General features: G+C 46.1%; 7 protein-coding genes across 7 annotated transcripts; 3 read left to right on the top strand and 4 right to left on the bottom strand.

Annotated features, from left to right (window-relative positions):
• Positions 1 to 382: 382 nt before the first annotated feature.
• Positions 383 to 1,936, top strand: F5B22DRAFT_637967 (uncharacterized protein; the record flags this gene model as incomplete). Its single annotated transcript, XM_047977517.1, has 3 exons — positions 383 to 782; positions 835 to 1,557; positions 1,614 to 1,936. 3 exons carry the CDS (start codon positions 383 to 385, stop codon positions 1,934 to 1,936), a joined length of 1,446 nt encoding a protein of 481 aa, XP_047828437.1.
• A 4,746-nt stretch (positions 1,937 to 6,682) lies between these two features.
• F5B22DRAFT_616375 (uncharacterized protein) lies at positions 6,683 to 8,921 on the bottom strand. The gene is made up of 6 exons (XM_047975585.1): positions 8,123 to 8,921; positions 7,818 to 8,044; positions 7,611 to 7,750; positions 7,457 to 7,551; positions 7,290 to 7,403; positions 6,683 to 7,201 (listed from the first exon to the last, which is right to left on the bottom strand). The coding sequence occupies exons 1-6, from the start codon at positions 8,258 to 8,260 to the stop codon at positions 6,833 to 6,835; spliced, it is 1,083 nt and encodes a 360-aa protein (XP_047828436.1). The 5' UTR covers positions 8,261 to 8,921; the 3' UTR covers positions 6,683 to 6,832.
• A 1,412-nt stretch (positions 8,922 to 10,333) lies between these two features.
• On the top strand, positions 10,334 to 12,660 carry F5B22DRAFT_616372 (uncharacterized protein). Its single transcript, XM_047975584.1, has 2 exons — positions 10,334 to 10,735; positions 10,846 to 12,660. The coding sequence occupies exons 1-2, from the start codon at positions 10,699 to 10,701 to the stop codon at positions 12,501 to 12,503; spliced, it is 1,695 nt and encodes a 564-aa protein (XP_047828435.1). The 5' UTR covers positions 10,334 to 10,698; the 3' UTR covers positions 12,504 to 12,660.
• Positions 12,661 to 13,872: 1,212 nt separating this feature from the next.
• Positions 13,873 to 16,248, bottom strand: F5B22DRAFT_616371 (putative secreted beta-lactamase). Its single transcript, XM_047975583.1, has 3 exons — positions 15,417 to 16,248; positions 15,191 to 15,361; positions 13,873 to 15,137 (listed from the first exon to the last, which is right to left on the bottom strand). The coding sequence occupies exons 1-3, from the start codon at positions 15,940 to 15,942 to the stop codon at positions 14,083 to 14,085; spliced, it is 1,752 nt and encodes a 583-aa protein (XP_047828434.1). The 5' UTR covers positions 15,943 to 16,248; the 3' UTR covers positions 13,873 to 14,082.
• Positions 16,249 to 17,477: 1,229 nt separating this feature from the next.
• Positions 17,478 to 19,285, top strand: F5B22DRAFT_321268 (uncharacterized protein). The gene has a single exon (XM_047970706.1). It carries the CDS (start codon positions 17,580 to 17,582, stop codon positions 18,786 to 18,788), a length of 1,209 nt encoding a protein of 402 aa, XP_047828433.1. The 5' UTR covers positions 17,478 to 17,579; the 3' UTR covers positions 18,789 to 19,285.
• On the bottom strand, positions 19,010 to 19,912 carry F5B22DRAFT_616367 (ankyrin repeat-containing domain protein). Its single transcript, XM_047975582.1, has 2 exons — positions 19,510 to 19,912; positions 19,010 to 19,437 (listed from the first exon to the last, which is right to left on the bottom strand). The coding sequence occupies exons 1-2, from the start codon at positions 19,862 to 19,864 to the stop codon at positions 19,331 to 19,333; spliced, it is 462 nt and encodes a 153-aa protein (XP_047828432.1). The 5' UTR covers positions 19,865 to 19,912; the 3' UTR covers positions 19,010 to 19,330.
• Positions 19,913 to 20,223: 311 nt separating this feature from the next.
• F5B22DRAFT_637962 (prion-inhibition and propagation-domain-containing protein) lies at positions 20,224 to 22,960 on the bottom strand (the record flags this gene model as incomplete). The annotated part of the gene is made up of 4 exons (XM_047977516.1): positions 20,224 to 20,256; positions 20,459 to 22,215; positions 22,262 to 22,342; positions 22,384 to 22,960. 4 exons carry the CDS (start codon positions 22,958 to 22,960, stop codon positions 20,224 to 20,226), a joined length of 2,448 nt encoding a protein of 815 aa, XP_047828431.1.
• Between the last annotated feature and the right edge of the window lie 1,259 nt (positions 22,961 to 24,219).

Raw genomic sequence — 24,219 nt, 5'->3', positions numbered from 1 at the left:
CGTTCTCTCTCGTCCGCATATAAAAGATGCTGAACTATATATACTTGTGTCTAATACTCTCAAATTTAGTCGCACAGGTCCGACAAGGGCCCGCCGGCGATGATGATATCGTCTTACTCCCCCGCCTAGGGCTAGAGGAGACGGAGTACGCTATTCGTGCTAGCAGTATAGTCGTCGCTGATGTGCGAAACAATGTCCGTCATCATTCCGACGCGGGATGGGCCGCCCTAATTTAGAGTGCACAACTCTGACATGATAAATATCTCTTGATTAGAAGGATCACGGAATCTGTACCTCTAGCTAACATAACTAATAAAAAATGATTTCAAAATCCAAACCAGCTACTGTGTTACTGTCCAAGACAGCCTCTCTAGCTCGAAGCATGGCTACTATGGCCCCGACACAGTCTCAGCCTCAAACGAAGAGGGAAGGCAATATTGCCGATTCTTTCGCTTCATTATCCGGCGGTAACCAACCGCCACTGCCAGAGCGCTTTCTGGACCTCAAAAGGTCCCTAGTCGCTGGCCACGAGGATCGTGTTATCGAAAGTTGGAATAGGCTTCTTGCTCAACTTAAACAGGAAAACGCCATCCTTGCAAAAGACAAATCAAAGGTGATTCCTATTCTGGAATTCTCAACCCTTGATGAAGATCTCATAAGATTGCGATCGGATATCAAGAAGAGGGGTGTTGCACTGATCAGAGGTGTGATACCTGAGAGCGAAGCTCGATCATACAAGAATGAAATCGAAGAATACGTCAGACAGAATCCTTCAACAAAAGGCAAGCCCCGTCCCACCCGTATTGTCTGATTGCATTCTAATCATTTGTGTAGCATTCCCACAGGATGACCCCCAAGTGTATGAGCTGTACTGGTCAAAGCCTCAATTAAAAGCAAGGGCGCATCCAAACTTGTTGGAGGTGCAGTCGAAGCTAATGAACTTTTGGTACTCTTCGAATCCCGAGAGCTCCATTGCACTATCACAGACCCTGACGTATGCCGACCGCCTGCGTATACGGCAGCCTGGTGATGCCAAATTCGCACTAGGCCCCCATGTCGACGGCGGTAGTGTTGAGCGATGGGAAAAACACGGTTACGGGCTCGGTGGCGTTTACGACAAGGTGTTCGAAGGATCATGGGAAGATTACGACCCCTGGGATGCTAGCGGAAGAGTATCAGCCGTCATGGACAATTATAATGGGCTGGGAGCATGTTCAATGTTCCGCATGTTCCAGGGATGGATGAGCATGAGCAACTCTAGAGCTTTCGAAGGCACCCTCCTAGTAAACCCACTGCTCCAACTCTCAACAGCGTATCTTCTGCTACGGCCTTTCTTCCACCCCCTGAAGCAGTCAAAAGATGTGTCGAAAGAAGAGTACCTGGCAGCAGACAACTGGGCGTTCTCTGGTTCCGGAATGACGAGCGAGCTACAAGGTGCTACTCCAGGTCATGGACAAGAACTGAATTCAGAGCTCCACCCACATCTCGAATTGGACACGAGTATGGTGCATATGCCTGAAGTCAAGGCGGGAGATTTCGTCGCGTGGCACTGTGATAGTACGTCATCATCTTCACCCCCCTTCTCTTTTACCTTTCTAACATGTTCAATCTAGCTATACATGCCGTCGACAGTGTACACCAGGGTCAATCGGACTCAAGCGTCCTCTACATTCCCATTTGCCCGGTTACCGAGCAGAACGCCCACTATCTTGTTCGCCAGAGAAAGGCTTTCCTTGACGGGACTCCTGGCCCAGACTTCCCTGGTGGGGAAGGTGAATCGCGACATATCAATCGGCCGACGGAATCATATCTCAAATCGTACGCCAACCCTGAGGGTCTGCGGGCCTTTGGGTTTGAAAAACTTGTTGTATCTAGTTCAGATAACCCTGGGGCTCGGATGGTTACGAAGAAAGTAAACGAGATTTTGGGATTCTAGAAAACTCGCATGTTCTATCATTAGGTTTTCTACGGCGCGAGGGCTTTTACGTTGACTGGGGTGGGACTGATCTAATAAAGGGGACACACGAGTCTGGTCCACAATGGTGATCAGTTATACTTCGCTACGATCACTTAAAGTCATGAGCTAATTTATCTGTACGGTTGCCGTCTCTATTGTTTGTAATGAACAAGGTACGAGGCACACAGTAAGCATATTATTGCTGCGCAAAGTCTAGAAGGTCAGGAGTGAGGGCTTTCAGATTTTTTCAAGCTATATACACTCGCTTTCTTTGTCCTTGACTTCTATCTTCCGAAATCGCCTCTTACTTTATGAGGGATCTCTTGGGGCTTGGTTCTCTCGTTGCGCATTCTCGAACGTCAAAAATGACGCCATTAGACGTTCGAGCGGTCTAATGGTTATTTATAGCCCTACCTACGTTCAACACATATCCATTTCGCCTTAGCAAAATCGAGCAGACGCAACATCCGGACGCATTCTTGGCGGCATTCATGTAACATATTCTTACCCTGGTGTGGAGTAGCTTGGAAATGAATCAGCGCCGCCTTCGGGAACGATCAGTTGACGATCTCAAGTGATCTAATGTCTACGTTGTAACATGCAAGCCTAACTATTGAGATCGTCTACAGATAAACAATACCCGCAATAAGGTTATGCCGCTCCATATACACTAGTTACCTGGTGACAGCTATAATAAGCCACGGCTAGGGAGATGCCTACAGATTGGGTGCTGCAGAAATGGCGACATCTATAAGTTTCAGACTTTGTTGATGCTTTAGCCTTAAAAACAACTGTATCAGCCCTCGTTCATTATAACCACGGCCGTTGACAGGTAGTCTCAAATAAGCGAAGACTTGGAGAACTTAACTAAGAAGATCGAGTTAATAAGTACCGAGATGTGCTCATGGGATCTAACATATATAGCCTTCCTATATAGCCTGCTGATTGAAATATGGTACTGTATGAGATATTACACAGATATTGGACATAGGATTGAATGTGGTATCCGACTCTTGGCCACCAATTGTGATGAAACAGCACCATATACACAGCTTGTGGTGTAGATGTTCCTATCTCTCCGAGGTAGTATTTATTATTAGGAGCTATAGGATAATATATATGATAATTAGTTCTTCATTCATCTCTGCTTACCTCAACCTTCCTCTTTGTTATTCATCTGCATGGTTAAGCTTCGAGATGGAAGCTCACGATAGTTCAACATCGCTCGTTAATACTGCGGATGTGATTTCATCTGAATCTCAAACTCGCTTGACCAGTGAACGCAGCGATGGTATTTCAAAACTTATTCGCTAATTATCAGATAATTGCCATTGTATCATCACACTGGCATTTCTGGCCGGATCGATCACATGCATTAGTCTTGGCAAAGTCGTCCGGGAGAGGCGGACCCCTATAAACCTGGCCTCGAAAGATATCAACCCCAGCTGTACCGACTTTGGATCGAGCACGGCAGAAAAATGCTTAGATCTAGATCTTGCCTGCGGAAATTCTACATTTACCCAAGCAAAAATTATTGACGTGACGTGGGATATGGCTGTTAATCAAGGTGGACGGTTTCTTTATAGCTGGGATACTCTATCACTGCATTATCTACTCTCTTGCGCTTTCAACGGAGCTATCCATTGTGACGCATCCTTATTATATTAATTTATCATTTCCCAAAGCCTCTTTAGAAACTGTTGTAAAACTGGCCCAGATGTAAGGTCTAACAAGAAGATATTCCGAATTGTTTTGTACCATTTTGCTTATCTATACCTTAACATACGCGCTCTTTTTCTCTCTAGTGTGGAGTGCTGCCACTGAGTATGTAACTCTATCTTACAAGCTCTATTACATACCGGAATATAAGATAGTTCCCCTGAATAACAAACATCTATCTTCTTGCTGGCTGTTAGATCCGACGAAGTTCGAGTTATTTATTCCTTATGCTGAAGTAGGCCCCAGCTTCTCTGCAATTCTTTCCGGTACTCCTCAACCTTCCATCAGTAACATAATGATTGCTATTACAAGACTGCCGATAGGCGTTTGGGCGCGAACAGTTGGTCAAGCCTGCGCCTGCACTACGACTGTTAGCTGGACGATCCATGACCTGTAGTACGGCCCTAGTGGCTGGAAAGTTAATCACGCAGATAGCGCAATTTGGGATTTGCCAGCCGTGACAGAGGAAAATACGTCTGAAGCTATTACCCGCAATCCACTACATTGCGATATTGCTAGCGTTTGACCAAAACAAACTTACCTTAACCCCAGGGAGTGGCTCAATTCTAGACGGGGAACAAACTTGGAAGAAACTTCTGTCTCCAAAAATGACACCCTCAAACCGCTGTCATGGCCATCTCGAACAATGGATTGTGATAGCCTTCTAGGGGTCTTTATTCAAAGGTTCGCATGATTACCCTAGATCTTAATACTTAGTATTATGGTAAAGCGTCTGTCCGGAGATGATCTGTAGCTGCCATACCTGCCACACCCTCGAAGTTAACTCGCTACAGGAGCACACGAACCTTTTATAATCTGCAGTCACTGGGCTAGATACTCTTAGGTCTTATTAGCATCACTTGCGATCTCCTCGTCGTAACACGCTTCTCTATCGCCACCAGGTTCGGCTTGGCATCTGCCATCCAATGTTTCTGTACTTCAAACCTGCGAGGTCGGACGCGCATCATGGCAGGGAATTATCAAGAGAAATTGTGGAATAGTGCAGGCATGGCCTAAATAAGATTTCAAGCGGGGCTCGGTGAGTCCAGGCAATGCTGCAACGAGGTCTGAACGAGGTTGGAATCCATAGAGCCCGCTCTGGGCTTGGCGATTAACACAGCCAAAGCCTTAGGATAGATATCGGTTATCATAAAATACGTTTTAAGGCTATACCTAGCCCTGATCTCCCACAAGAGGACTAGAGAAAGGGGCACGACCCACCGCAAGGGCAACGGCACTTCCATCTTAAGTAGTTAAGGCGAGTGACAAGGCCCCCCCTGAGCCAGCTTATTTTCCGCAAGCATGGAGCAGTAGATGGAGCAAAGGCTCCAACCGAGATGCGCCCATTCAAGATCAAAATCAATCACAATGCTTCGAGCGTGGTTGTACGCTGCCGCGTCTTACTGTTCTTTCCCGTTTCTGTTACTACTGAGCTTCACCGATGAGACCGAGCGTACTTGGGTGTCGATCTCGACAGACCAGAAGTTTGCGTTCTCTCACTTATGGAATTTTGTTGTGCCTCTGGTACTTGGTTATCCTCTTTGACGACTTTTTGACCACATTTACAAGATTGGATCTGACATAGGTATAGTTCGGTAGCCGCGTTACATGTGGCGATACTGAAAGCATCGCCGACGGGAATTGCGACATAGCAGAAACGAGACTCGAGTCGGTTCTGATTACTAGGACTTGGATAACAACAGGGTTAATAATAATAAGGGTTACGCGTTGCGAATAGTCCGTTATTACCACATGGTGATAACGGCGTCAGGTTTTCCGTGACGACCTATTTGCTTGAGCTGCATATCGTGCCTTCTGCGACGCGGCCAGAAACAGGAATATCAGCACATAGGAGGCGGACGAACTACATCAGATTCCGCCTTTTCAATTGATTTCAGTTGTAGTCGACTCACTTTTGACCGTTAACCTTCAGCGCACTCTTATAGACTAGGATCCCCATATCCTGGTACCCTTGCCGCAACGGTATATGCGCCACCACAGTCTTGACCGGGCTTTCGGAACAGTACGTCATCGGGTTTCAGGGATTTAAACGTACGAAGCATGCATGACATTCTTTTCAAAGGCGAGAGGGTTCACATGGTAGCGTTTTCACTACCGCCGGGCTGCGCCGGGAATGTGCGATCCGGGTGTAGCGCATAAGAGTGGCAGATATTGACTAGGACTAGGATAGGGTAAGGCATTGGATTCCTTGCGTCAGGTACGGTAGTTGAGTTGTGATGAACTATCATTGTGCGTGTAGATATCTGCAAGAACAGTCTTCCTACCAATCGGACACGATCATATATACCATGTACTGTGTCCGCTGTTTCAATTTGCTTCAAGTCCGGCAGTGTACTATGTAGCTACTAGTTGGATCGTGCTCGACGCCTGTTCCTGCGCAAGTTATGCACCTAGACGCTTATGGGATCGTATTATATGTACATGTACACGCTATGCGATTTTAGGACAAGAGTCGAGAACGTCGCGCTATAACCATTCTGTCTTCCTTTTGTCCGTATCACTGTATCAGTCTCTTTTGAGCTTTGACAACATAACGTCCGTTCCAGTCCGTTCTCCTCCATCGAGCTCTCTATGCTTGGCAACCTGAATGATCCTTCAGTTCCGTTAAACCCACCTAGCACGTGGCTGGCGCTGAATAATTATGTGTGGAGGTTAGAGGGGTTACATAAATCCTTAAGCCAATAATTTCTGTGTTCAACAACCTACGCCGTGATAATAGGGAATAGAATACACTCTGCTGACTTGATAGCAACGCCCCCTCGGGTTTGACTTGAATGTATGAAAGATGTCTTCGGTCCGTGCCGTGAATGTACGCACCTTCAAAATCTTTGCGGGGATTTATTCAATTTGCATAAGCATATTGTTTTCTACAGGTACAGAAGGATGGTGTTGGGTGGCAAATTTCTACTACAAGCACAGCTTCAACTGTAGTCATATATGCATAAGCCCACTGGCTGACTTTTGGGAGCACGGAACACCTTGACATTGTTGTTATATATATATAGTATTAATGAATTAGATAGGCTACCAATAACTTTTCGTTAACCGTATCCTTATATATGAGTTGTTGTAGTATGTTGTACGCTAGAAAAACAGGTTTCGTGTTATATAATACATTTACCCCCGGAGCCAGGCTCATTTGCCATCTAAAGATTCTGATTTCACTGTCAGGTCATGTGTAACAATAATGTTTTTCGAGTTATGGTCGAACCGCTCGATCGAGTCACCGCTCGTGTCTTCAACGATTCTTTCGTCGCTTGCCCAAGCAGTTCCGTTGTAGTATGTGACTGGGGCCACTCTTCTATCCTTGGTATGATCCATACTGCTTAAGGGGTGACTTTGGCCCTTAGTAGGATCAGATCTAGAGAATATGCCACTTAGGCCGACTTTGGAAGCCCAAGCTCGGAGCAAAGGTTGGGAAGCAGGAAGGTTTCCGATGATGGCGGCGACGAACGTCTCGCGATTTGCCCATTGACTTCCCGTCACAGCCCCTTCCGGGCCAGCCTGTTACCCAAACGAGTCAATATTGGTACTTTATCCGTGCTGCGCGGCGTGTACATATGTAAGGATTGAGAAGGGACACGGAACCTACAGTTAGGATAACCACTCCTCGAATGAGACCGGCTACGATAATGAAGATAGAACCGCCAAAAAGTCCTAGCAATATAATTTTCTTCCTCAAAGGTATTTGTACTCCCCATAAGAGCTTTATCTTGTTAGTCGTGAAGAATCGAAATTAAAGACGTGGAGCAAGCTCACAGACAAAGGGATCGAACCCAAGTAGAGATCGGTGGCGACATCTGAAATCAGGGCTGCCAAAACATAGAATGGCGAATTTGTCGGTTGGCATAATGCTACGGCTCGGTTAGGCCTGATTTCTCCAAGAAGTGCTCATTGTGGCGACAAGACATACCTCCAGGATTCGGATTAATCTGCCAAAAATGATGGAACGGCTGGCAGCTCACCAGCAGCCCTATCGTCACAAACAGATAGGTAGCGATGAGTAAAATATATGCTATACGAACCCGCATACGCAAATGGGGAACTCCCGATCTATTGTTGGATATCCAGATCAGTCGTTTTGTCTTGAATACGTTCGAAAAAAATAGATTGCACTCACGTCAAGCGGCTAAAAAAGACGGCGAAGGAAAATTTAATGCACCATATGTCGAATACGTAGAGGGTCCAGCCCGCTACCTGGATCTTGGAACCCCATTGTCGTTTTTCGTATTCTGATGATAACGGAGAGAGTGCTGCACGCTCTGCATCGGTCATATAACTGTTGGTCAATCCATCGAAGAGTGCGCCGACTGTATAGGCTAGAGCAACATCGCCTGCGAAACCAATCTGCACAAAGGCCCCAAGTGCGTGTTATAATGTATGAACTTCACATAGATGGACGTGATCTAACGTGGGATAACTCACAACGAACACTACCATGAGATAGTCATCCCAATCCAGGTTTCGGAATCCAACTTTACTCCATCGCGCATAAAGTCGAAGCACAACGAAGAATGTTCCCAACGACAATAGCACCCACGGCTCCGCCTCCATACCGTTCATGGAATAGGTTTCCCTCGGTCAATGGGTCATACGGCAATGCAGCGTAGTAAGCTTATAGCCATGAAGTGAAATTGAAAACACCAGACAAAATGGATTATGTCAACTTTCAGATGGCGGGGCCAACGTTGAGGTTTATAAGGAGATCGTTCTCCTGGTCTCGTTCGCAATGGAGATGTAGAACGCAGGGGGTTGCCACCTCCCTCTTGACCGGGGAGCAACGAAGTGGATGATCAAGGTGAATAGTGTCGAACGCTTGCGCAATGTGCTACGACCTATGCCAGGGACCACGAGTGCCGTGCACAGTTGCTCGAGCTTACAAGGATATGTTTCGACAACTTCATAATAGCGAGCCTGGCCTCATATATTTCGGGGAAGATACCCCAAAAGTAGCAGTGTTTCGCAAATCATCTGCACGTCTGGCAAGAACCGTGGCCATAGTTACCGGACCGTCAAGCGCGGTGCAGTAGTGTACGACATTGCAACAGTCAAGTTATCCTTGACACCCTACTGCACACATGGAGCCCCAGTCGATGCTAGTCTAGACGATCCGAGGGATTTTTGATACGTTAACAGTAACTGCACAGAATACCCACAGATAGCAGTATGTATGTAAACACTGCGAGTAGATACCATGGTAATGGTTTGGCTACTATGGCGCTCGTGGCTTTACACTAATTCCAGACCTGAGAATTTAGACATCTTGCTTATACTTTATATGTAGTAGTCCTTATCTAGCTGTGGGTATGAAGCAGCTTGACTCTGTTCATTCTGCGGGGCGTGTGCAAATTCTCCCTGATCCTGGTTACCATGTAGGTATGATGCATGATGTTGGTGATCTTGGCAATCCCCTAAGTCTATGCAGGTCAAGTTACAGCGGGAATGGTGATGCGACACTGTAGTTCTCTTGCTTGATACACAAATGATCTGATACCCAAGAATCTGGTTCGATGCGAGCGACACCAAACCTAACGTATTACGCTCTGACTGCACTCCTGTATGTTGCCTTATTGAGACCGCTGTTAAGAGTGTCGATGAAGAGTTAATGGTCTATATGTTACACACTAAGTTAGTACAATCACAAGACACTACCTAAGCAACGTCCAGTTTACACTATGAGAACTAGGACAGGAAAATCTTCCGTTCCCAATTGGGTATTAGGTCAAGTTGACGGCGCACGGTTACATGCGCACGGTCGCGAGTAGCACGCTCCTGTATACTTTAAGCATAGTTGTTCGCGCACAGCAGTGGGGAGTGGGTGTAGGTCGATCCATATATGGCTAGGTTAGAGGCATGACTCGCCCAACATACTTAGTTCACTGGTGTCTACTGAGTATAACCTCTTCACGCCTAGATCCGTCGACCTACCATATGCTACGCATATCCAGGCCTGTCTAGTTCATAGCCACCAATCGTTGGACTCGGATCCGAATATCCGAACCCGGCCTATGGTGCCGTAAGTAGATTGTTGTGATTAGTGATGCTAAGGAGTCAAGGGCTGGGTGGTTTGCCTTTATACTACTTACTTCGAAACTTCGGTCACAGGACTGGACACTTGGGAAATTGCTTGTACATAGTAATGGAGCACCTGGCATAACCCGCTACTCAAGTTCCATGTTGTGAGATAAACAATGAAGACTTAATAGCCCTCTGCCCACAACGCGTGAGAGCCCCACGTGGCCCTGGGGAAACCCAACGTTGTTTCTGCCCTCCTGGCTCCACACTAGACCCTTAAGCCGTTGAAAGTCGCACGTATTTCTGTATCTACCTCTACTATGTAAGTAAGCAGCATGAACAAGCAGATGAAGAGATGGAGTAAATCCAAGCAGAGCGATTTGCTAGTCCCCTCTCCCACCCCTCGCCATTCCCTGCCAGCTGATTATCCGGCACTCTTCGAGTGCAGGCCGGAGTTACATAGCCGATGCTAGTATGAGGCAACGCCACAGAACTCCAATCAGCGAGGACAGACACTTGACCCTGGTGGGCAAGGTCCTCCATCCTCAGTTTGGTTGATCCTAATAAGGTTAGACTTGATGCGGGATAGGGAGCAGATTAGTGTATGCTTGATAAACAACGAGTTAGAAAGTACCTATCTAGAATTGAAGGAATGTTTATGGAATTACATTGTAGCATTTTCCATTAACACCTGAACCAACGGTAGCACTGATATCCGACGATAGTGGGTTTCATCTCTGATTTCCGGCTACCTGGGAAACAATTAGTGTGCGCACATATTTGGAGCTCAATGCACACGTAACGGTCCCCATCCAGGGTTATGGGTTCAAGTTGGCCAATATGCATATCAATGCTATGGAATGTGGTAGTGTATAACTTGAGCCGAGTCCCTATGGTCGATTAAACTCTTGGTTCTTTTATCTTTAGATCCCGAACAACTTCCTATCCTCGAGCTAGCTACCTGTCTGGAACAATAGAGAGCTACAATGGCATCAAACACATTCGATTTTGTGGTTGTTGGAGGTACGTTGACCTGATGGCGTCGTTGCTAGCCTGCGGATGTGGCTGGCAACTGAGTCAATAGCTTTCTCTATCTGTTAGTGATCACCTTCTCATATGCTAATGATGAGTAGGTGGCCCGGCCGGCTGTACGTTGGCTACCACCCTAGCCAAATCGGCCAAGAAACCTTCAGTGCTCCTGATCGAGGCTGGGGGCGATAACACAGATCGCAACCTCCGCGTCAGTGGACAGCGTTTTACAGCCTTCATGAAGCCTGAACTGAACTGGGGCTACAAGACTACTCCACAGGTCGACTGTGCAGGCCGAGAGCTTGATTATTCGCGTGGTCGCGGCCTTGGTGGATCCAGTGCTATTAACTTCGGAGTCTGGAGCGTAGGCGCACGTGACGACTACGCCGAATGGGCTCGCATAGTTGGCGACAAGGCGTTTGACTGGGAGAACATGCAGCGGCGTTTTAAAGAGGTTGAGTCCTTTGATCCGTCGTTGCCTGAAGGCGTTAGTACCAAGTATGCCGCCCCCAAGGCCTCAGACCACGGTTTTTCAGGCCCTTTGAAGGTTGGATATGCTCGCGAATTTGAAGATGATTTCACTGAAATGATTGATATCTTCGAGAAAGGCGGCTGGCCGCTCAATCCCGACCATAATTCCGGAAATCCCATCGGTATGGCGACAGTCATCAATTCAGCACAGGCAGGTTACCACTCTACCGCGAATGATCTATTGGCCTCTAAGCCTGAGAATTTGACGGTTGTGACGAATGCCCCCGTCCAGAGGTTGATCTTAGAAGGAACCAAGGTCCTGGGCGTGGAAGCGAAAGGAACTCGCTACTTCGCATCCAAAGAAGTCGTCTTATCAGCAGGGTCGCTGAACTCGCCTAGCATCATGATGCACTCCGGCATTGGGCCTGTGAAGCAATTGGAAAAGTTTAATATCCCTGTTGTTCGGGACATCCCAGCGGTCGGCCAAAATCTACGAGACCATATGTTTGTCCCCATTGTCTATCAGCGGAAGGAGACAAGCACCTCGCGGCCCTCGTTCTATGGCGACGCCAAAGCCATGGAGGAGGCTCTCGAGCAGTGGAAGAAAGATGGTTCAGGAAACTGGTCGAAATATTCCTCTGAGCTGGGCATCGGATGGAAGAAGCTCGATGGTTTAGAGTCTTCGCCAGAATTTCAGAGTCTACCTCAAGACGAGCAGAACCTTCTCCGCAAAGAGACGGTTCCTCATTACGAGGTCATAACTCATTTCCCTGTCCATTATTTCATCCCAGACATCACATCATCCACACACTATTCATGCTTCCTAGTGTTTTACTACAACGCAGACAGCCGTGGGGAGGTAACTCTGCAATCTTCAGACCCGAATGTGCCACTGCTGTTTAATCCCCGATTCCTAGGTTCTGCTTTTGATCGCCATGTCGCCGTTAGGGCCTTGCGAGAGGTCATGGAGCTTTTAAAGAACGAGCCTTACGCGAAAGACACAGTGGCAAGCTTGGCAGTCCCGAAGTCAGAGTCTGACGAGGACTTACTTGCTTACTGGCAGCAATATGTCGGTTCCAGTTGGCATATGACCGGAACGTTGAAGATGGGAAAGCGTGGTGATGCAGATGCTGTAGTAGATAATGATTTCCGATTTATCGGGTTCGACGGCCTTCGTGTTGCCGACATGAGCGTTGTCCCTATCTTGGGAAGCTGTCACGTGCAAGCTATAGCCTATATCACTGGTGCAACTTGCGCAGAGAAACTGATCCGGGAATATCAGCTCTCGTAGGGATCGCTTGTAGTAGAAACATATGATAAGATATCTAGGCATTGATTAAGCGATATAGAGGTTCAGGAGCATTGGGATACATAGACCTTCACAAAAAGATAAGATATCTAAGTAGCTCGATACGAATACTAAATTAAATGCTAAGCACCACACTAGCGAATCTTCTGTACACCGTAACCGTATTCTGATCTGGGTTGTAAATACTGTCGTCGATTCCAAAGCGCTGGTAGAGTGGAAGGAGCGGTTTGCATCTGTCTGACACAGGCAAATGGGTGAGAACAAAAAGGGGCACAGACGATACCGTATGAACACTTGACTACCTAGGTACATAGAATGACCATTCTGCCCGGTTCCACGCACTTTCAAGATCTCGAAGCACAGCGTCAACACTGATGAAGCGTGAGACTAAGCGGGTGGGAGTCTGGCAGAGCCAGGGCAAGGGCCTACAGTCGGCGTGCACAGGATTCTGTTGGCTATCATCAGCAGAAGGACTCATTAGACGTGAAATGACGAGTAAGGTTTTGATCAACGTTAGCTTTTCTTACTATTCCCCTTTTCTTGAGGAGCAGAAGAAAAGTGTTCGGGAGATGGTAGGATGTCATCTATTCCATGATCGGAAGGCAATTTCCCCGTTCTCGACCAACTTCGAGACACAGTACCGACAGTGGCGAAAAGACGGTCACTTTCTACTACCGCATCGGGACTTCGAGGAATTGGACTTGATACTATGAGGTGCGAAGGCCATATTGGTATCTTTTACGGTGCCAGTGCACCCTTAGTTCTAAGACCCCAGCATGACAAAGATATGTACATGAAAATCGGCGAATGCTACATCCGTAAGTTAATGCATATTGAGACTGTGCAGCGAACGCCAAAGCCGGGGATTTAGTTTCAGGAGGCTTGGGTTAAATCTGTAAAATCGGAATTTGCTAGCAGGATAGGAGGAGAAATGAACGTGGTTTCCGGCGGTACTATGAATGTGCATAAGTTTCAAAAAAAAATTGGAATTGTCCGTCTGGAGTACCATAAACTGGAATATATTCAGAAACGACACCCCAAGAACATGAACTGATGAAGGGACTGGACAGTGGCGAACATGGATGGAAAGGATGCCTGGGTCAACATGTGGCTGCAAACAGCCTTCTTTATTAGGATTCTACAACCTAAGACAGCTAACAGGCAATGTAATACGTCCTGACTACTTACTATAGTCCCGTCAATATTTTTTTGATGGCAGGGACATGACGTCGCCGTAGATGACTCATCACAAGGTTAGGTTTCGAATTGCACGGCCAACTACTGCAGTGAGTGAGAGTAATTGTCAACAGTGTATGTCACCCAAACCTAAAGAGAAAGACAGCTTCTACGCTTGGATAGGCATTTGAATAGCGTCACTCACTATGGAGACTCGCGATTAGGAAATTAAACGCAGGATATTCGCGAAAAGCCAGCTAAGAAGGCTACATGCGCACCTTATGAAACTATGCCCTGTCCCTATGAATTACACAAAGACTATTGACTAACCTTTCACGCCACATAACGTGATTCTAGTCGGATACCACCTATATACTGCGCAGTGCTATCTCCTAAGCAAAGTCTCCCGCAGCGCTACCAATCGCACGAAGGTGGCGTTTCCATCAGCATCGAGGTCAAACGCAATCAACCCAAGCGGCACATTAGCATACGTGTAATCGTCAATATCAAGCCAGCTCTGGCAGGGCCAGTAGAATTCGTCTTTCGGCGGGATCTCCGACGGCGGTTGATAGACGGCGGAAAATCCCACTCGAGTGCGGCCGTCGTAGAGCTGATTTGGAATGAGCCGGAACTCGACGTCCGACCCGAACAGGGCGAATACACTCCCTAGAAGGTCCACGCCACTGGCGATGTACTCGGTGACCCGGAGGCCTAGCGAGCCATCCGTCGTCACGGTGATTGACGTGTTTGTTCCCATGTTAGGGGACGTGTACCGGCCCGCAAAGTTTTCACTCGCCTGTCGTTTAGTGATGGCCTCGAGCGCTGGGAGGAGCGTGTTGACGATGTCGTTAGACAGGGCGTCGACGACCGCATCTCTCGCCGTGCTCGATGCCGAGAGGATGCTGAAGCCGAAGTTGTACGCGGGCAACAAGAAGAAGACGGAATTGTAAACGCCCCAGTTACCGCTCTTTGTGAAGAGGTCTACGCTGTGCCCGTTGGCGCGCACGCGAAAGATCTCCCAGCCCCGACCGACTGCTTGTTCGATGGTATCCACGAAGGACGTCGTTGAAAACCAGCGGCGTGTCGTCGCTTGTGTCATCAATGTGCTGTTCAAAATGGATTTACCGATAGCTGCTAGGTCGTTCGTGGTTGAGAAACCCCCGGCGCCGCCGTTCAGAGGACCGAGAGCATCCCACCAGCCACTCCTCACCAGGCCACCGCCGGGAATAACAGAGTTATTTGTAATTTGCAGAGGGTTCCCCATAGTTGTGGAGCGAAGATCGAGAGGCTTTGCTATATGTTCATCAAATATGTCTTCAAGTGAAGCCCCGAGCATGTTCTCCAGCGCAAGGCCCAGTATAGCAAAGTTAGCATTACTGTAGGAGGGTGTATAGCTTGACACGAAGCTCAATCCTAAGTTGGCAACCTCTTTAATGTACACTACGGACTGTTAGTGTGAGATGGTCCCGTCATGCGCAAGGGAGCTGAATTACCATCGCGTGAACATGGCAGGTATTCGACGTTGGCTGTGAAGTATCCGCATGCTGGATCCTCGCTCTCAGGAACACCAATACCATTTGCTGGGTTGTTTGGCAATACGGTAGCTGCCATAACAGGGAGAAACGAGGTGATGTAACCCGAAACAGCCACATCATTCAGGCCATCTGAAGTAAACTTAGCAGATCTGTTGCGTGCCTACATGCGACAGGGGTGTCTCACAGTCTCTCGCGATCCCAGCGAGGTACATAGCCAGATCGTTGACCGTGATTTCATCCCAGCGAGCCCCTGGGTAATGATCATGGTGCTCTTGGTACTCGAGAAGCTGCGGGATAAAGTCAGATATAGGGCTGTTGAACTTCCGGTCTCCGTCCGCGATTAGCCACTGATAGACAGTCAAGATCTTGGTGATACTAGCGATCCGGTATATTGAGTCTGCGTCGACCTCATTCGCTCCAATCCCACTAGTCGCGACGGCTGGATCAGTGTGGTGAAATTCATAGAGTAGCTCGTCGTCCGTCGTGCTGAACATACCAACGGAGAATGTCGTCTTATTGTATGGCATTTTCCCAAGACTTGCCCGAATAGACCGTTCAATCATACCCGTCGCGTTCCGGAATAGGGCCTCGGAGCCCAGGCCCGTTGGCGCGGGGAACTGTGGGCCTTTCAAGGGGCATATTCGTTCCTTTCTATGGGCTCCGGATAGAGGCAACAAGATGGCGAGGAGTGCTGACGCAGAATATCTCATGGCTACTGAGTCACTCACAACCGAATGTGAAAAGAGACGTGAGGGAGAGGAATACCTAGGGGACTGATGGCAGGCTACTACCCATGATTGAAGCCTTTATAGAGAGTATGTAAGCTTATCTAAGCATAGACTGAGTCTCGGCGCAATGCCGCAACCACATCAGCTTCTTTTCTAACTCAACCGCCTATATTAATCTTCTGAGTGTCCAAGGAGATTAGCCCTCTCTTATCTTGTATTTGAGGTTGATCATTAGGTATAGCCAGCGTGCCGGGGAAGAATTTCGGTCTTGCTGCTAAACTAATCTCTCGTTATCTTATCGGCGCTATCAGTATTGAACGCATCCTACCTATACTTGTCATCTGTATAGGTTTAAGCGGTGCGACCGTAACGCTCAGGTTTTGACCAATTCCGGATCGTTTTGTGCCTCCCCTGATAAGTGACAGGTGTTGACAACTTTATTTCACCTCAAAGGCTTTAAGGTTAAGTTACAATGTGCTACATAACCTTAAAACCATTAATCTTTGAACATACTTTAAGGGGACAACTGCTTGGCGTAACAATTGTATTCAGCATATTCATCTTAAAAGATCTTTAAGCCGATTATTCAAGTTCTCAATTATGTCGACTAACCGGCTCCTTTCTACGTTAGGTAGTGACTTCAGATTAGCAACAGCTGTGTGTCCCAATTATCTATATAACGCAACATATCACAAAGCGGGGTAGTACCATATCCACAGGGTCAACCCAGTTGCTATAGTATTCAAAATCCTCGCTATCAGTAACCAATGCAATAATACTAATCCAACGATATCGTGACAGTATACATAATAAGACGAAATGCACATCTCATTCGGGGTTGTCGGCAATTGCAATCTACCAGTAGGAGATCCAAGACTTTGGTTGATGTTGTATTAGCGTAGCAAGCAGTACCGTGCTTCATCTCCTGGCGCAGCCGCCGCTGTCTCGCTCCACTAGGCGGAAAACGGCACTAGAGTACGTAACTATGAATTTTTAGATCATCACGCTAATTGGTCGCCTGAAAAGCCGATGCCCTAAGGATCTGTCCATCCTTGGTAAGCCATTTTCGCTGTCTGTATTGAGAAAGAAACCGTCAAGAAAGTGATCTATTCCTAGTCTTTGAATAGAAGAATAGAGATTCCTAATGGCAGTCATCTTACACCTTGGCGTTTACTTTGCTAGCCATATATACCTTTTAAACTTCACGAAGGTCATAAACAACGCGTGATCTCGCGATAGCGTGGTTTTCATGCGTAAAAAGCTCGACCCAATAACCGATCCTCCACATCCAGAAAAGGTTTAAAAGCCGACGATCTCCATCCCAAGCAGCTGAAAACACCACAGGTTGATTTCTTCTGGCTGCCCTTTATGCCAGAAATGCATCTAGCGTACCAAGCTAAAGGTGCGCTAGACATCTGTGTAGGACTGAGTGGATGCTATATGCGCCTCTCCCCTTTTCATTTGATTCTGTCGTTACCAAACCACGTCATTGGCTTTGAATTATAACTTAGCTGACACCCTCTGAATCGAGCCTCCGGAATGTCATCTTCAGGTGTTGTCAACTTAAGGAACTCTTGGCCTGACTAGTTGTGTTTCTGTGCAACAGCACAAGAACCAGGATGCGGCTTCTCAATCTCTTCAACGTATTGCAATTACAATTTTCGTTGTCCTATGTTGTCGCTGCCACGACGGCCTCTTTACCTGCTAAAAGCGTCATCGAGTATGCACTCCCAGCTGCTGCCCAAACACACGAAATTCTCCCCGTCAGCGATCATCTTCTACTCATCTCTCAGCAATCAGATGGAGGTTTACTCAAAGTAGCGCTCGACAACAACGGAAGGCCGACTGGTGCTCGCAAATGGATAATAACAAATCAGTGGTCTGGTCTGCACGGATTGACACCCTCTTCAATTTCAAAGAGAAATTCTTCTACATCCAGTGTCTGGGCAACTGTCCAGTTTGATAATGCTATACTCCACATCGACCCGAAAGGCGACGATATCAACGCAGCACCCCAAGTCATCAAGACTATTCCCATACCTGCTCCTGCGTTCGGGCCTCACGGCATATTGGAGCATAGTGGGAATCTATGGGTTGCGTGCAAAGACAGTTCACACATTGTTAGAATCAATGCCACCAACCCAAGTGATCACCAGATCTGGGCTGTGAGCCGACGTCCAATCTTCGTTGCCGCGCACCCTACTAGTGGCGATATCTACTCTGGATTGGATTTGGATAGCAAGATCTGGCACTACAAGAACGACGGAGGAAATGGCGAGGAGATCGAAATTCCTGCAGAGAAAGGGAGTGTTCCTGTTGGTACGGTTGCTGGGCCGGACGGTAATGTCTGGTTCGTTCTCTTGGGTAACGCTACTGGCGGTACAGGCACATTTGGACGCATCAATAAAGATGCGTCTATCGATTGGTTTACCATGACTTCTGCTATTGGAGCAACTGCGCCTCTGATCCATCTGGCATTTGACGAAAATCCAACCCGATTTTGGTTACTGGGGTCGTCAATTACCTGCAAAACTTGCCCCGATGCTGTGTATACCGTCAAAATCGACGATATCTCGATTGGTGGTACGTCTGGCCCAAGAATTGCGATACAGAATACCATCATGATGCCTACCCAAAGGAACTGGAATCATCGTATCATGTTTCATAGGGGGAACCTATACATCACCGAGCTTATCACGTCAACGCTTGCCCATATAAGCGGAGCTTTCATTGATAGTCCGAAAATCAGTGAGCCATGGGATCAGTTCGCCGCCTCGGGTCTAGGAATAGGTGCGCAGGTTGTCACATATAATAACACAGCTCATTAAAGAATTGGATTGTATTTTGAATAAAGGAGCTAATTTAATAATAGTAAATAATGCTAGTTAAATACCACTTATATGGGCAATAAATAAAGGCTATAATACAACTATTAACCTATTACTTTATATTACAGACGTCGCTTCTTGAAACAGACCCCAGAGACCTAGGCGGTCTGGGCTGGCAGACCAGTTGTATATAGAGCCAAGTCAAGCCACCAACAGCCGAGAGGAGTTCGTTGGTCAAGGACTTATGCAGCCCTAGTTGATCATTGTAATCTGAATTGCCTAGATTCCAAGCCCAGTAATCCTGCCCTTGTTATAACATCGGCCCCCTTCTCGATTAAATTCGTTTCCCAGAGAAAACTAGCCACCGTCAAGTTAAAACGATCGCACGGGAAGAAAAGGAGGCAGGCTCTATAGCTCCCCCAAGATCCATCCGACTTCTACTGAGTCTTCTTGTACGATGATGAAGAACGACTAAGTTCGAGATCAGCATGGCCTGGGGTGCAAGGATAGTTAACAAATGTTATTCTCTCATAGGCTACTTACTAGCTGGGGCATGGGGCATCCTTCTCATAACCCCTAGCATGGTGGTTGTAAGTGATCAAACGGCCATTTGAAGTTGTTCGCTCGATCCGTTCGCTTTGACGGTTCCCTATGAATATACGGCATTAGCCTCTCGCCATATCATATTTTGTGCAGCGGTGATTACTCATGCATCACGTACTTGACTTATATGTCCGGATTATATCCTGGCGGACAACCGTTGAGTAACCGGATGAGAGATAAGAGCCGGAGCCGGAGCCGGAGCTGGTGGAGCGGTCCCAAGACGACATGTTGTCGATGATGTTATGGGAAGGAAATCCTTGAGAAGGGAGAGCAAGAACGTCGGCCCCCTTCTCAAGAAGGTTCAGGACATCAATGTGGCCATTGTTTGATGCTAAGTTTAATGGCGTCAAGCCGGCATTATTTACTACTGTTAAATTGGCTCCCTTATTAAGAAGAAGCTCAATGACCTCGATATGGCCACAGGCTACAGCCGAATTTAATGGTGTCCATCCATCCTTATTTCCTATAGCCATATCAGCCCCTTTTTCAAGAAGAAGCTTGACAACATTGGTATGGCCGTGGCCCGAAGCTGAGTTTAATGGTGTCCATCCATCCTTATTTGCCACAGTCATATCAGCCCCTTTTTCGAAAAGAAGCTTAACAATATCGGTGTGGCCACGGCCCGAAGCCGAGTTTAGTGGTGTCCATCCATCCTTATTTGCGATAGTCATATCAGCCCCTTTTTCGAGGAGAAGTTTGACAACATCGGTATGGCCACGGCCCGAAGCTGAGTTTAATGGTGTCCATCCATCCTTATTTGCCATGGCTATATCGGCCCCTTTTTCGAGGAGAAGTTTAACAATATTAGTATGGCCATTTCCCGAAGCTGAATTTAGTGGTGTCCATCCGTCCTTGTTTGCCATGGCTATATCGGCCCCCTTTTCGAGGAGAAGCTTAACAATATCGATGTGGCCATTGCTTGAAGCTGAGTTTAGTGGTGTCCACCCATCCTTGTTTGCTATGGCCATATCGGCCCCTTTTTCGAGGAGAAGCTTGACGACTTCACCGTGTCCTTGACTTGCACCAGCATATATGGGAGTTCTTCCCTTATTGCTTGCAATATTCACACTAGCCCCTCTTTGCAGAAGCTGTATTACACCTGACACCCAGCCCTTTGAGGAAGCACCGAGCAATGCTGTTCGGTTTGATGAGTCAACACAGTTTACGTCCAATCCGACCTCCTCTATGAGATGAGTTAGTGTTTTTGAGAAGCCGAGAAGTGACGCATAAAACAGTGGATTCCCTGACAAAAGTTCCCCTTCATACTGTATCATCTTGTTTTGGAATCCATTCTCGCTATATTTTCTCCATGACTCCCAGTTCTCATTTTCTGGGTGGAAAAACGTATTGATTAGCTGGACAACATCTTCGGAATTAACAATTCCATGCTTCACGTGCTTGTGCCACAAGTTTGCTGCATACTCTCGGAACGCTTGGATTATGGAATTATTCCCCTCTTGTTGCTGTATTTCTTCCCAGACGTCCTTGCAATCCAAGTAGCGGATGCATATTTTTGCAAGAATATTACTTTGGATTGCCTCATTCGAAGATCGTAACTGCTCATTTCCGATCAACTCTCCGGGACGAGCCGGCATATGACACAGAATGTATTGCCTCACTGAGAAATGACTCAGATGTATAGTTGAATAACCCAAGCTTGAAGCTGATTCAGCCCTTCGAACCTCAATAAGAGACCCACAAAGTTCTGATATTTCAGTCTTGATATAGACCTCGTCGATGGAGTCGGGCAGTTCTGTGTAGTCCAGCGTGCCGCATTCGTCGCCCGCCAGAAGCAGGGCCTCAGTGATCTCACAAATAGTAATCGGACGTAAGGCAAATGTTGCCCACCTCAAAATCGAGAATGCTCGCTGTCTACTAATATTTTCAAGGTTCCTAATTCTTTCCCAATTGCGATCATAAATGCGATCGAGCTTATTAGGTGCTTCGTCAATGAGTCGCTGAAGTTGTTTTAGATTTTTGCCACCCTTTAGGTCGGGTTCTAGCAATTTAATTCCTAAAAACATTGAGTCGCACCGGTCGACCATTCTATGTGCAAGTTCTTGCCGTTGTGCTTCACTTTTGTTGGCGAGCTTCTCTTCGATAATGCTTTGTGAAAACAGGGTAGCATCGGATTCGACATCCCGTGGAAGTATTGGTAACTCAACCAGTTCACACTCCATATTAGTCTTGTTACCGTTTAAACCTTCTCGAATCTCCTGGTCATTGCGACTAACAACTAGAAGCCGTGATTTTGAGTTTGAGATGATATACTTAAGAGACTTGAGAAACTTTAATAAAGAATCCCTACGACCTGTCTTGCCGTCGTTCTCTCGTACAGTACACTCGTCAAGGCCGTCTACGATGAAAATGCATCTCGGTATATTCTGAACGATTGATTTGAAAAGCTCTTCAATATCGGTTTGCGATGCTATACGTCCGTCGGTCGCCTCCCGTTTTTCTCGGGCGAGATCAAATGCATCTCGATTTTGTATCGTAATCTGAGAGATCCAGGACTTCATAACAACAAAAGGATCCGCCCGGCTTTCTAACTCTGAGGAGAAAAAGAAATATGCCAAGGGACTGTTAGAAGTCGCCAATAGGTGTTGAACGATTCTTGCACAAAGAATCGTTTTTCCGTATCCAGGAGGCCCGTTAACCCATAAGAGCTTTGCGTTTTCCGATGGGAACGACTGCCATTTCAAGAACTCAGGCCGATTAAGTATCCAGTCGCAGGTACCATCTAGTATCCTACGGACAAAATCGTCGTACATCTGTTTTGTATCATGCGTATCGAGCCAATCGTTCAGCTCTTTGCGGGTCTCATCTTGACGTATTGAGTATAATCCAATGTAGGAGAAGAGGGGTCTTACTGTCTAACTGTTTTTCTACATCGGCCAAGATCCTTTGAATGTCAAGATGCCATGAAGTTTCTCCTGTTTTTGTAACTATATCTGGTGAGTAGAGATGACGTATAAGTAGCTGTGGGACATACCATTGAGAGAGGCAAGATTGCTATGTCTTGGTTCTGAGATCATCTGGCCTGGAATAGTGGGCTGATCTGGAGGAACGAGATCATATAGCTTCTGGACTAGAGCGTCAAACGATTCGACAAATGCAAGAGACCGCGTCTTCCATCTCAGAGCCCATCCAAGTCTACTCTTTCGTGACGTTGCGTCCTGATACTTCTCGAATTGTGGACGCTCTCTGGGAAGAACGCTCTTGCTATGGGCTAGCGGATCAATTAAACCGGAGATTGGTCGCAAGCAAGAGGTGAAATCGCCTGTATCATCATCGAAATGCTTGATACTTTGTAAGATCTGATCAACTACCGGTCGAATTAAAGGGTCGTCGAGGGCTTTGTGATAGCCGTCTCCATGTTTGCCTTTATCAATACCTACGCGCTGACCCCATTGCTGAAATCGAACCCTGTCGGCTCTAAAGCGAGCTATGAGAGAACCGGATTCGACTCCAAAGTCTTTATAGGAGTCCCACCTTTCAACGATATCCAGACAGGTACTGAAGATTCCGATGAGTCCTGTGACGCCTACTGCCAAGCCTGCAGGTTCCATAGGTGTATTAGAAATCGTGAGGTAAATGGTCACGACGGGCGCGAATAAGAGGGATGTCAATTTGAAAGGCGAATATAGAACACCAAGTAATTGCGAAGAAATGATTTATTCACTAGGTAGGATCATTATATTTGTTGGAGGGGTTAGAAAAGACGGAAGGATGGTTCGAGGAGGATGATGGGGACCCAACGGAATAAATGGATGAATGCGCGCAGTGGCACATGCACCAGCCGACAGCCATCTTTCTGTAAAATGTAAAATGCGGTAAGATGGGGAAACAGCTGCCCTCCATCAGCAACGCATCACTTAATGAAGGTTGGGTGCCCTATCCAGGCAAACCATCAGGATAACTAGATGGCGTTCTTTTTTTCGAGATTAGACTCAGACACAGCCACGTCCCAAGGGTGCAATTAGGACTTTTATGTTTCTGCATTGGCCATAAAAAGGTGTGGGGAGGTACATACAAGGCGAAATGTGGATGCCCGGGGTAGGGCAGAACATGAAGGTCCAGTGGGACCACATAGGACAAATCATCGGAGATAGCCTAAAGGACTTAGCACTTAGCACTTAACATTTAGCATATAAAATTTGGGATTATATTTATATAAGTTATTATTATATAAAAGGATATCTAATTTAATTAAATTATATACCTATTTAATTATTAGGTTTTAGTTTTATTAAAATACTTTTATATAATTGGTTACTTACCTAAAATATTATATAAAGGTACCCGGTAGTTATTTTAATACCTTTATTTATTTAAGTTTTATTAATAATAGAAATTATATATATTTAACCTTACTTTAACCTATATAAAGAAGAAAATTAATCGTATAAAAAGAAATAATATATATTTAAGTAAGAATAATAGGGTTAACGGTTAAATTGTTAACTAAATAACCGGACTAATAATTTAGCATCTTTAGCTTTTTTTTTACCAACTAACAAAATATAAAAAAGGGTATATAATTATTATTATTATTAAGCTTATTTTAAACAAAGTAATAAACTTTATAGTTTTAATATTTATAATTGTTATAATAGCTATTAAAATAACTTAATAATTATATATAGCTAGGAAATAGCTATATTATATTATTAACTAAAGTACTTTAAATATAATAATACTTAAAATAAAGTAAAATAAATAAAACCCTTTAAAATTAAATTAAAAGAGCATTAATATAATTTAGCTAATTAAATAAAATTTAAGTTAAAATATAATATGTTTATATAATAATAATATTATAGTTAAA

The sequence above is a fragment of the Xylaria bambusicola genome (assembly GCF_022495145.1).
Source record: "Xylaria bambusicola strain CBS 139988 unplaced genomic scaffold F5B22scaffold_38, whole genome shotgun sequence".
Taxonomy (NCBI): Eukaryota; Fungi; Ascomycota; class Sordariomycetes; order Xylariales; family Xylariaceae; genus Xylaria; species Xylaria bambusicola.
This window is presented reverse-complemented; position numbering and strand designations above follow the sequence as displayed.

Bases quoted from the DNA above. Each gene is read 5' to 3' on its own strand.
- F5B22DRAFT_616372 (XM_047975584.1), top strand. From the start codon at position 10,699: ATGGCATCAAACACATTCGATTTTGTGGTTGTTGGAG. The intron at 10,736-10,845 runs GTACGTTGACCT...AATGATGAGTAG, and splicing joins CGATTTTGTGGTTGTTGGAG to GTGGCCCGGCCGGCTGTACG.
- F5B22DRAFT_616375 (XM_047975585.1), bottom strand. From the start codon at position 8,260: ATGAACGGTATGGAGGCGGAGCCGTGGGTGCTATTGTCGTTGGGAACA. The intron at 7,404-7,456 runs GTGAGCTTGCTC...AACAAGATAAAG, and splicing joins TGGGTTCGATCCCTTTGTCT to CTCTTATGGGGAGTACAAAT. The intron at 7,202-7,289 runs GTAGGTTCCGTG...TTTGGGTAACAG, and splicing joins GAGGAGTGGTTATCCTAACT to GCTGGCCCGGAAGGGGCTGT.
- F5B22DRAFT_616371 (XM_047975583.1), bottom strand. From the start codon at position 15,942: ATGAGATATTCTGCGTCAGCACTCCTCGCCATCTTGTTGCCTCTATCC. The intron at 15,362-15,416 runs GTGAGACACCCC...AGTTTACTTCAG, and splicing joins CGCTGGGATCGCGAGAGACT to ATGGCCTGAATGATGTGGCT. The intron at 15,138-15,190 runs GTAATTCAGCTC...AACAGTCCGTAG, and splicing joins CCTGCCATGTTCACGCGATG to TGTACATTAAAGAGGTTGCC.
- F5B22DRAFT_616367 (XM_047975582.1), bottom strand. From the start codon at position 19,864: ATGGCTATAGGAAATAAGGATGGATGGACACCATTAAATTCGGCTGTA. The intron at 19,438-19,509 runs GTACGTGATGCA...GTATATTCATAG, and splicing joins AATCCGGACATATAAGTCAA to GGAACCGTCAAAGCGAACGG.
- F5B22DRAFT_321268 (XM_047970706.1), top strand. From the start codon at position 17,580: ATGCGGCTTCTCAATCTCTTCAACGTATTGCAATTACAATTTTCGTTG.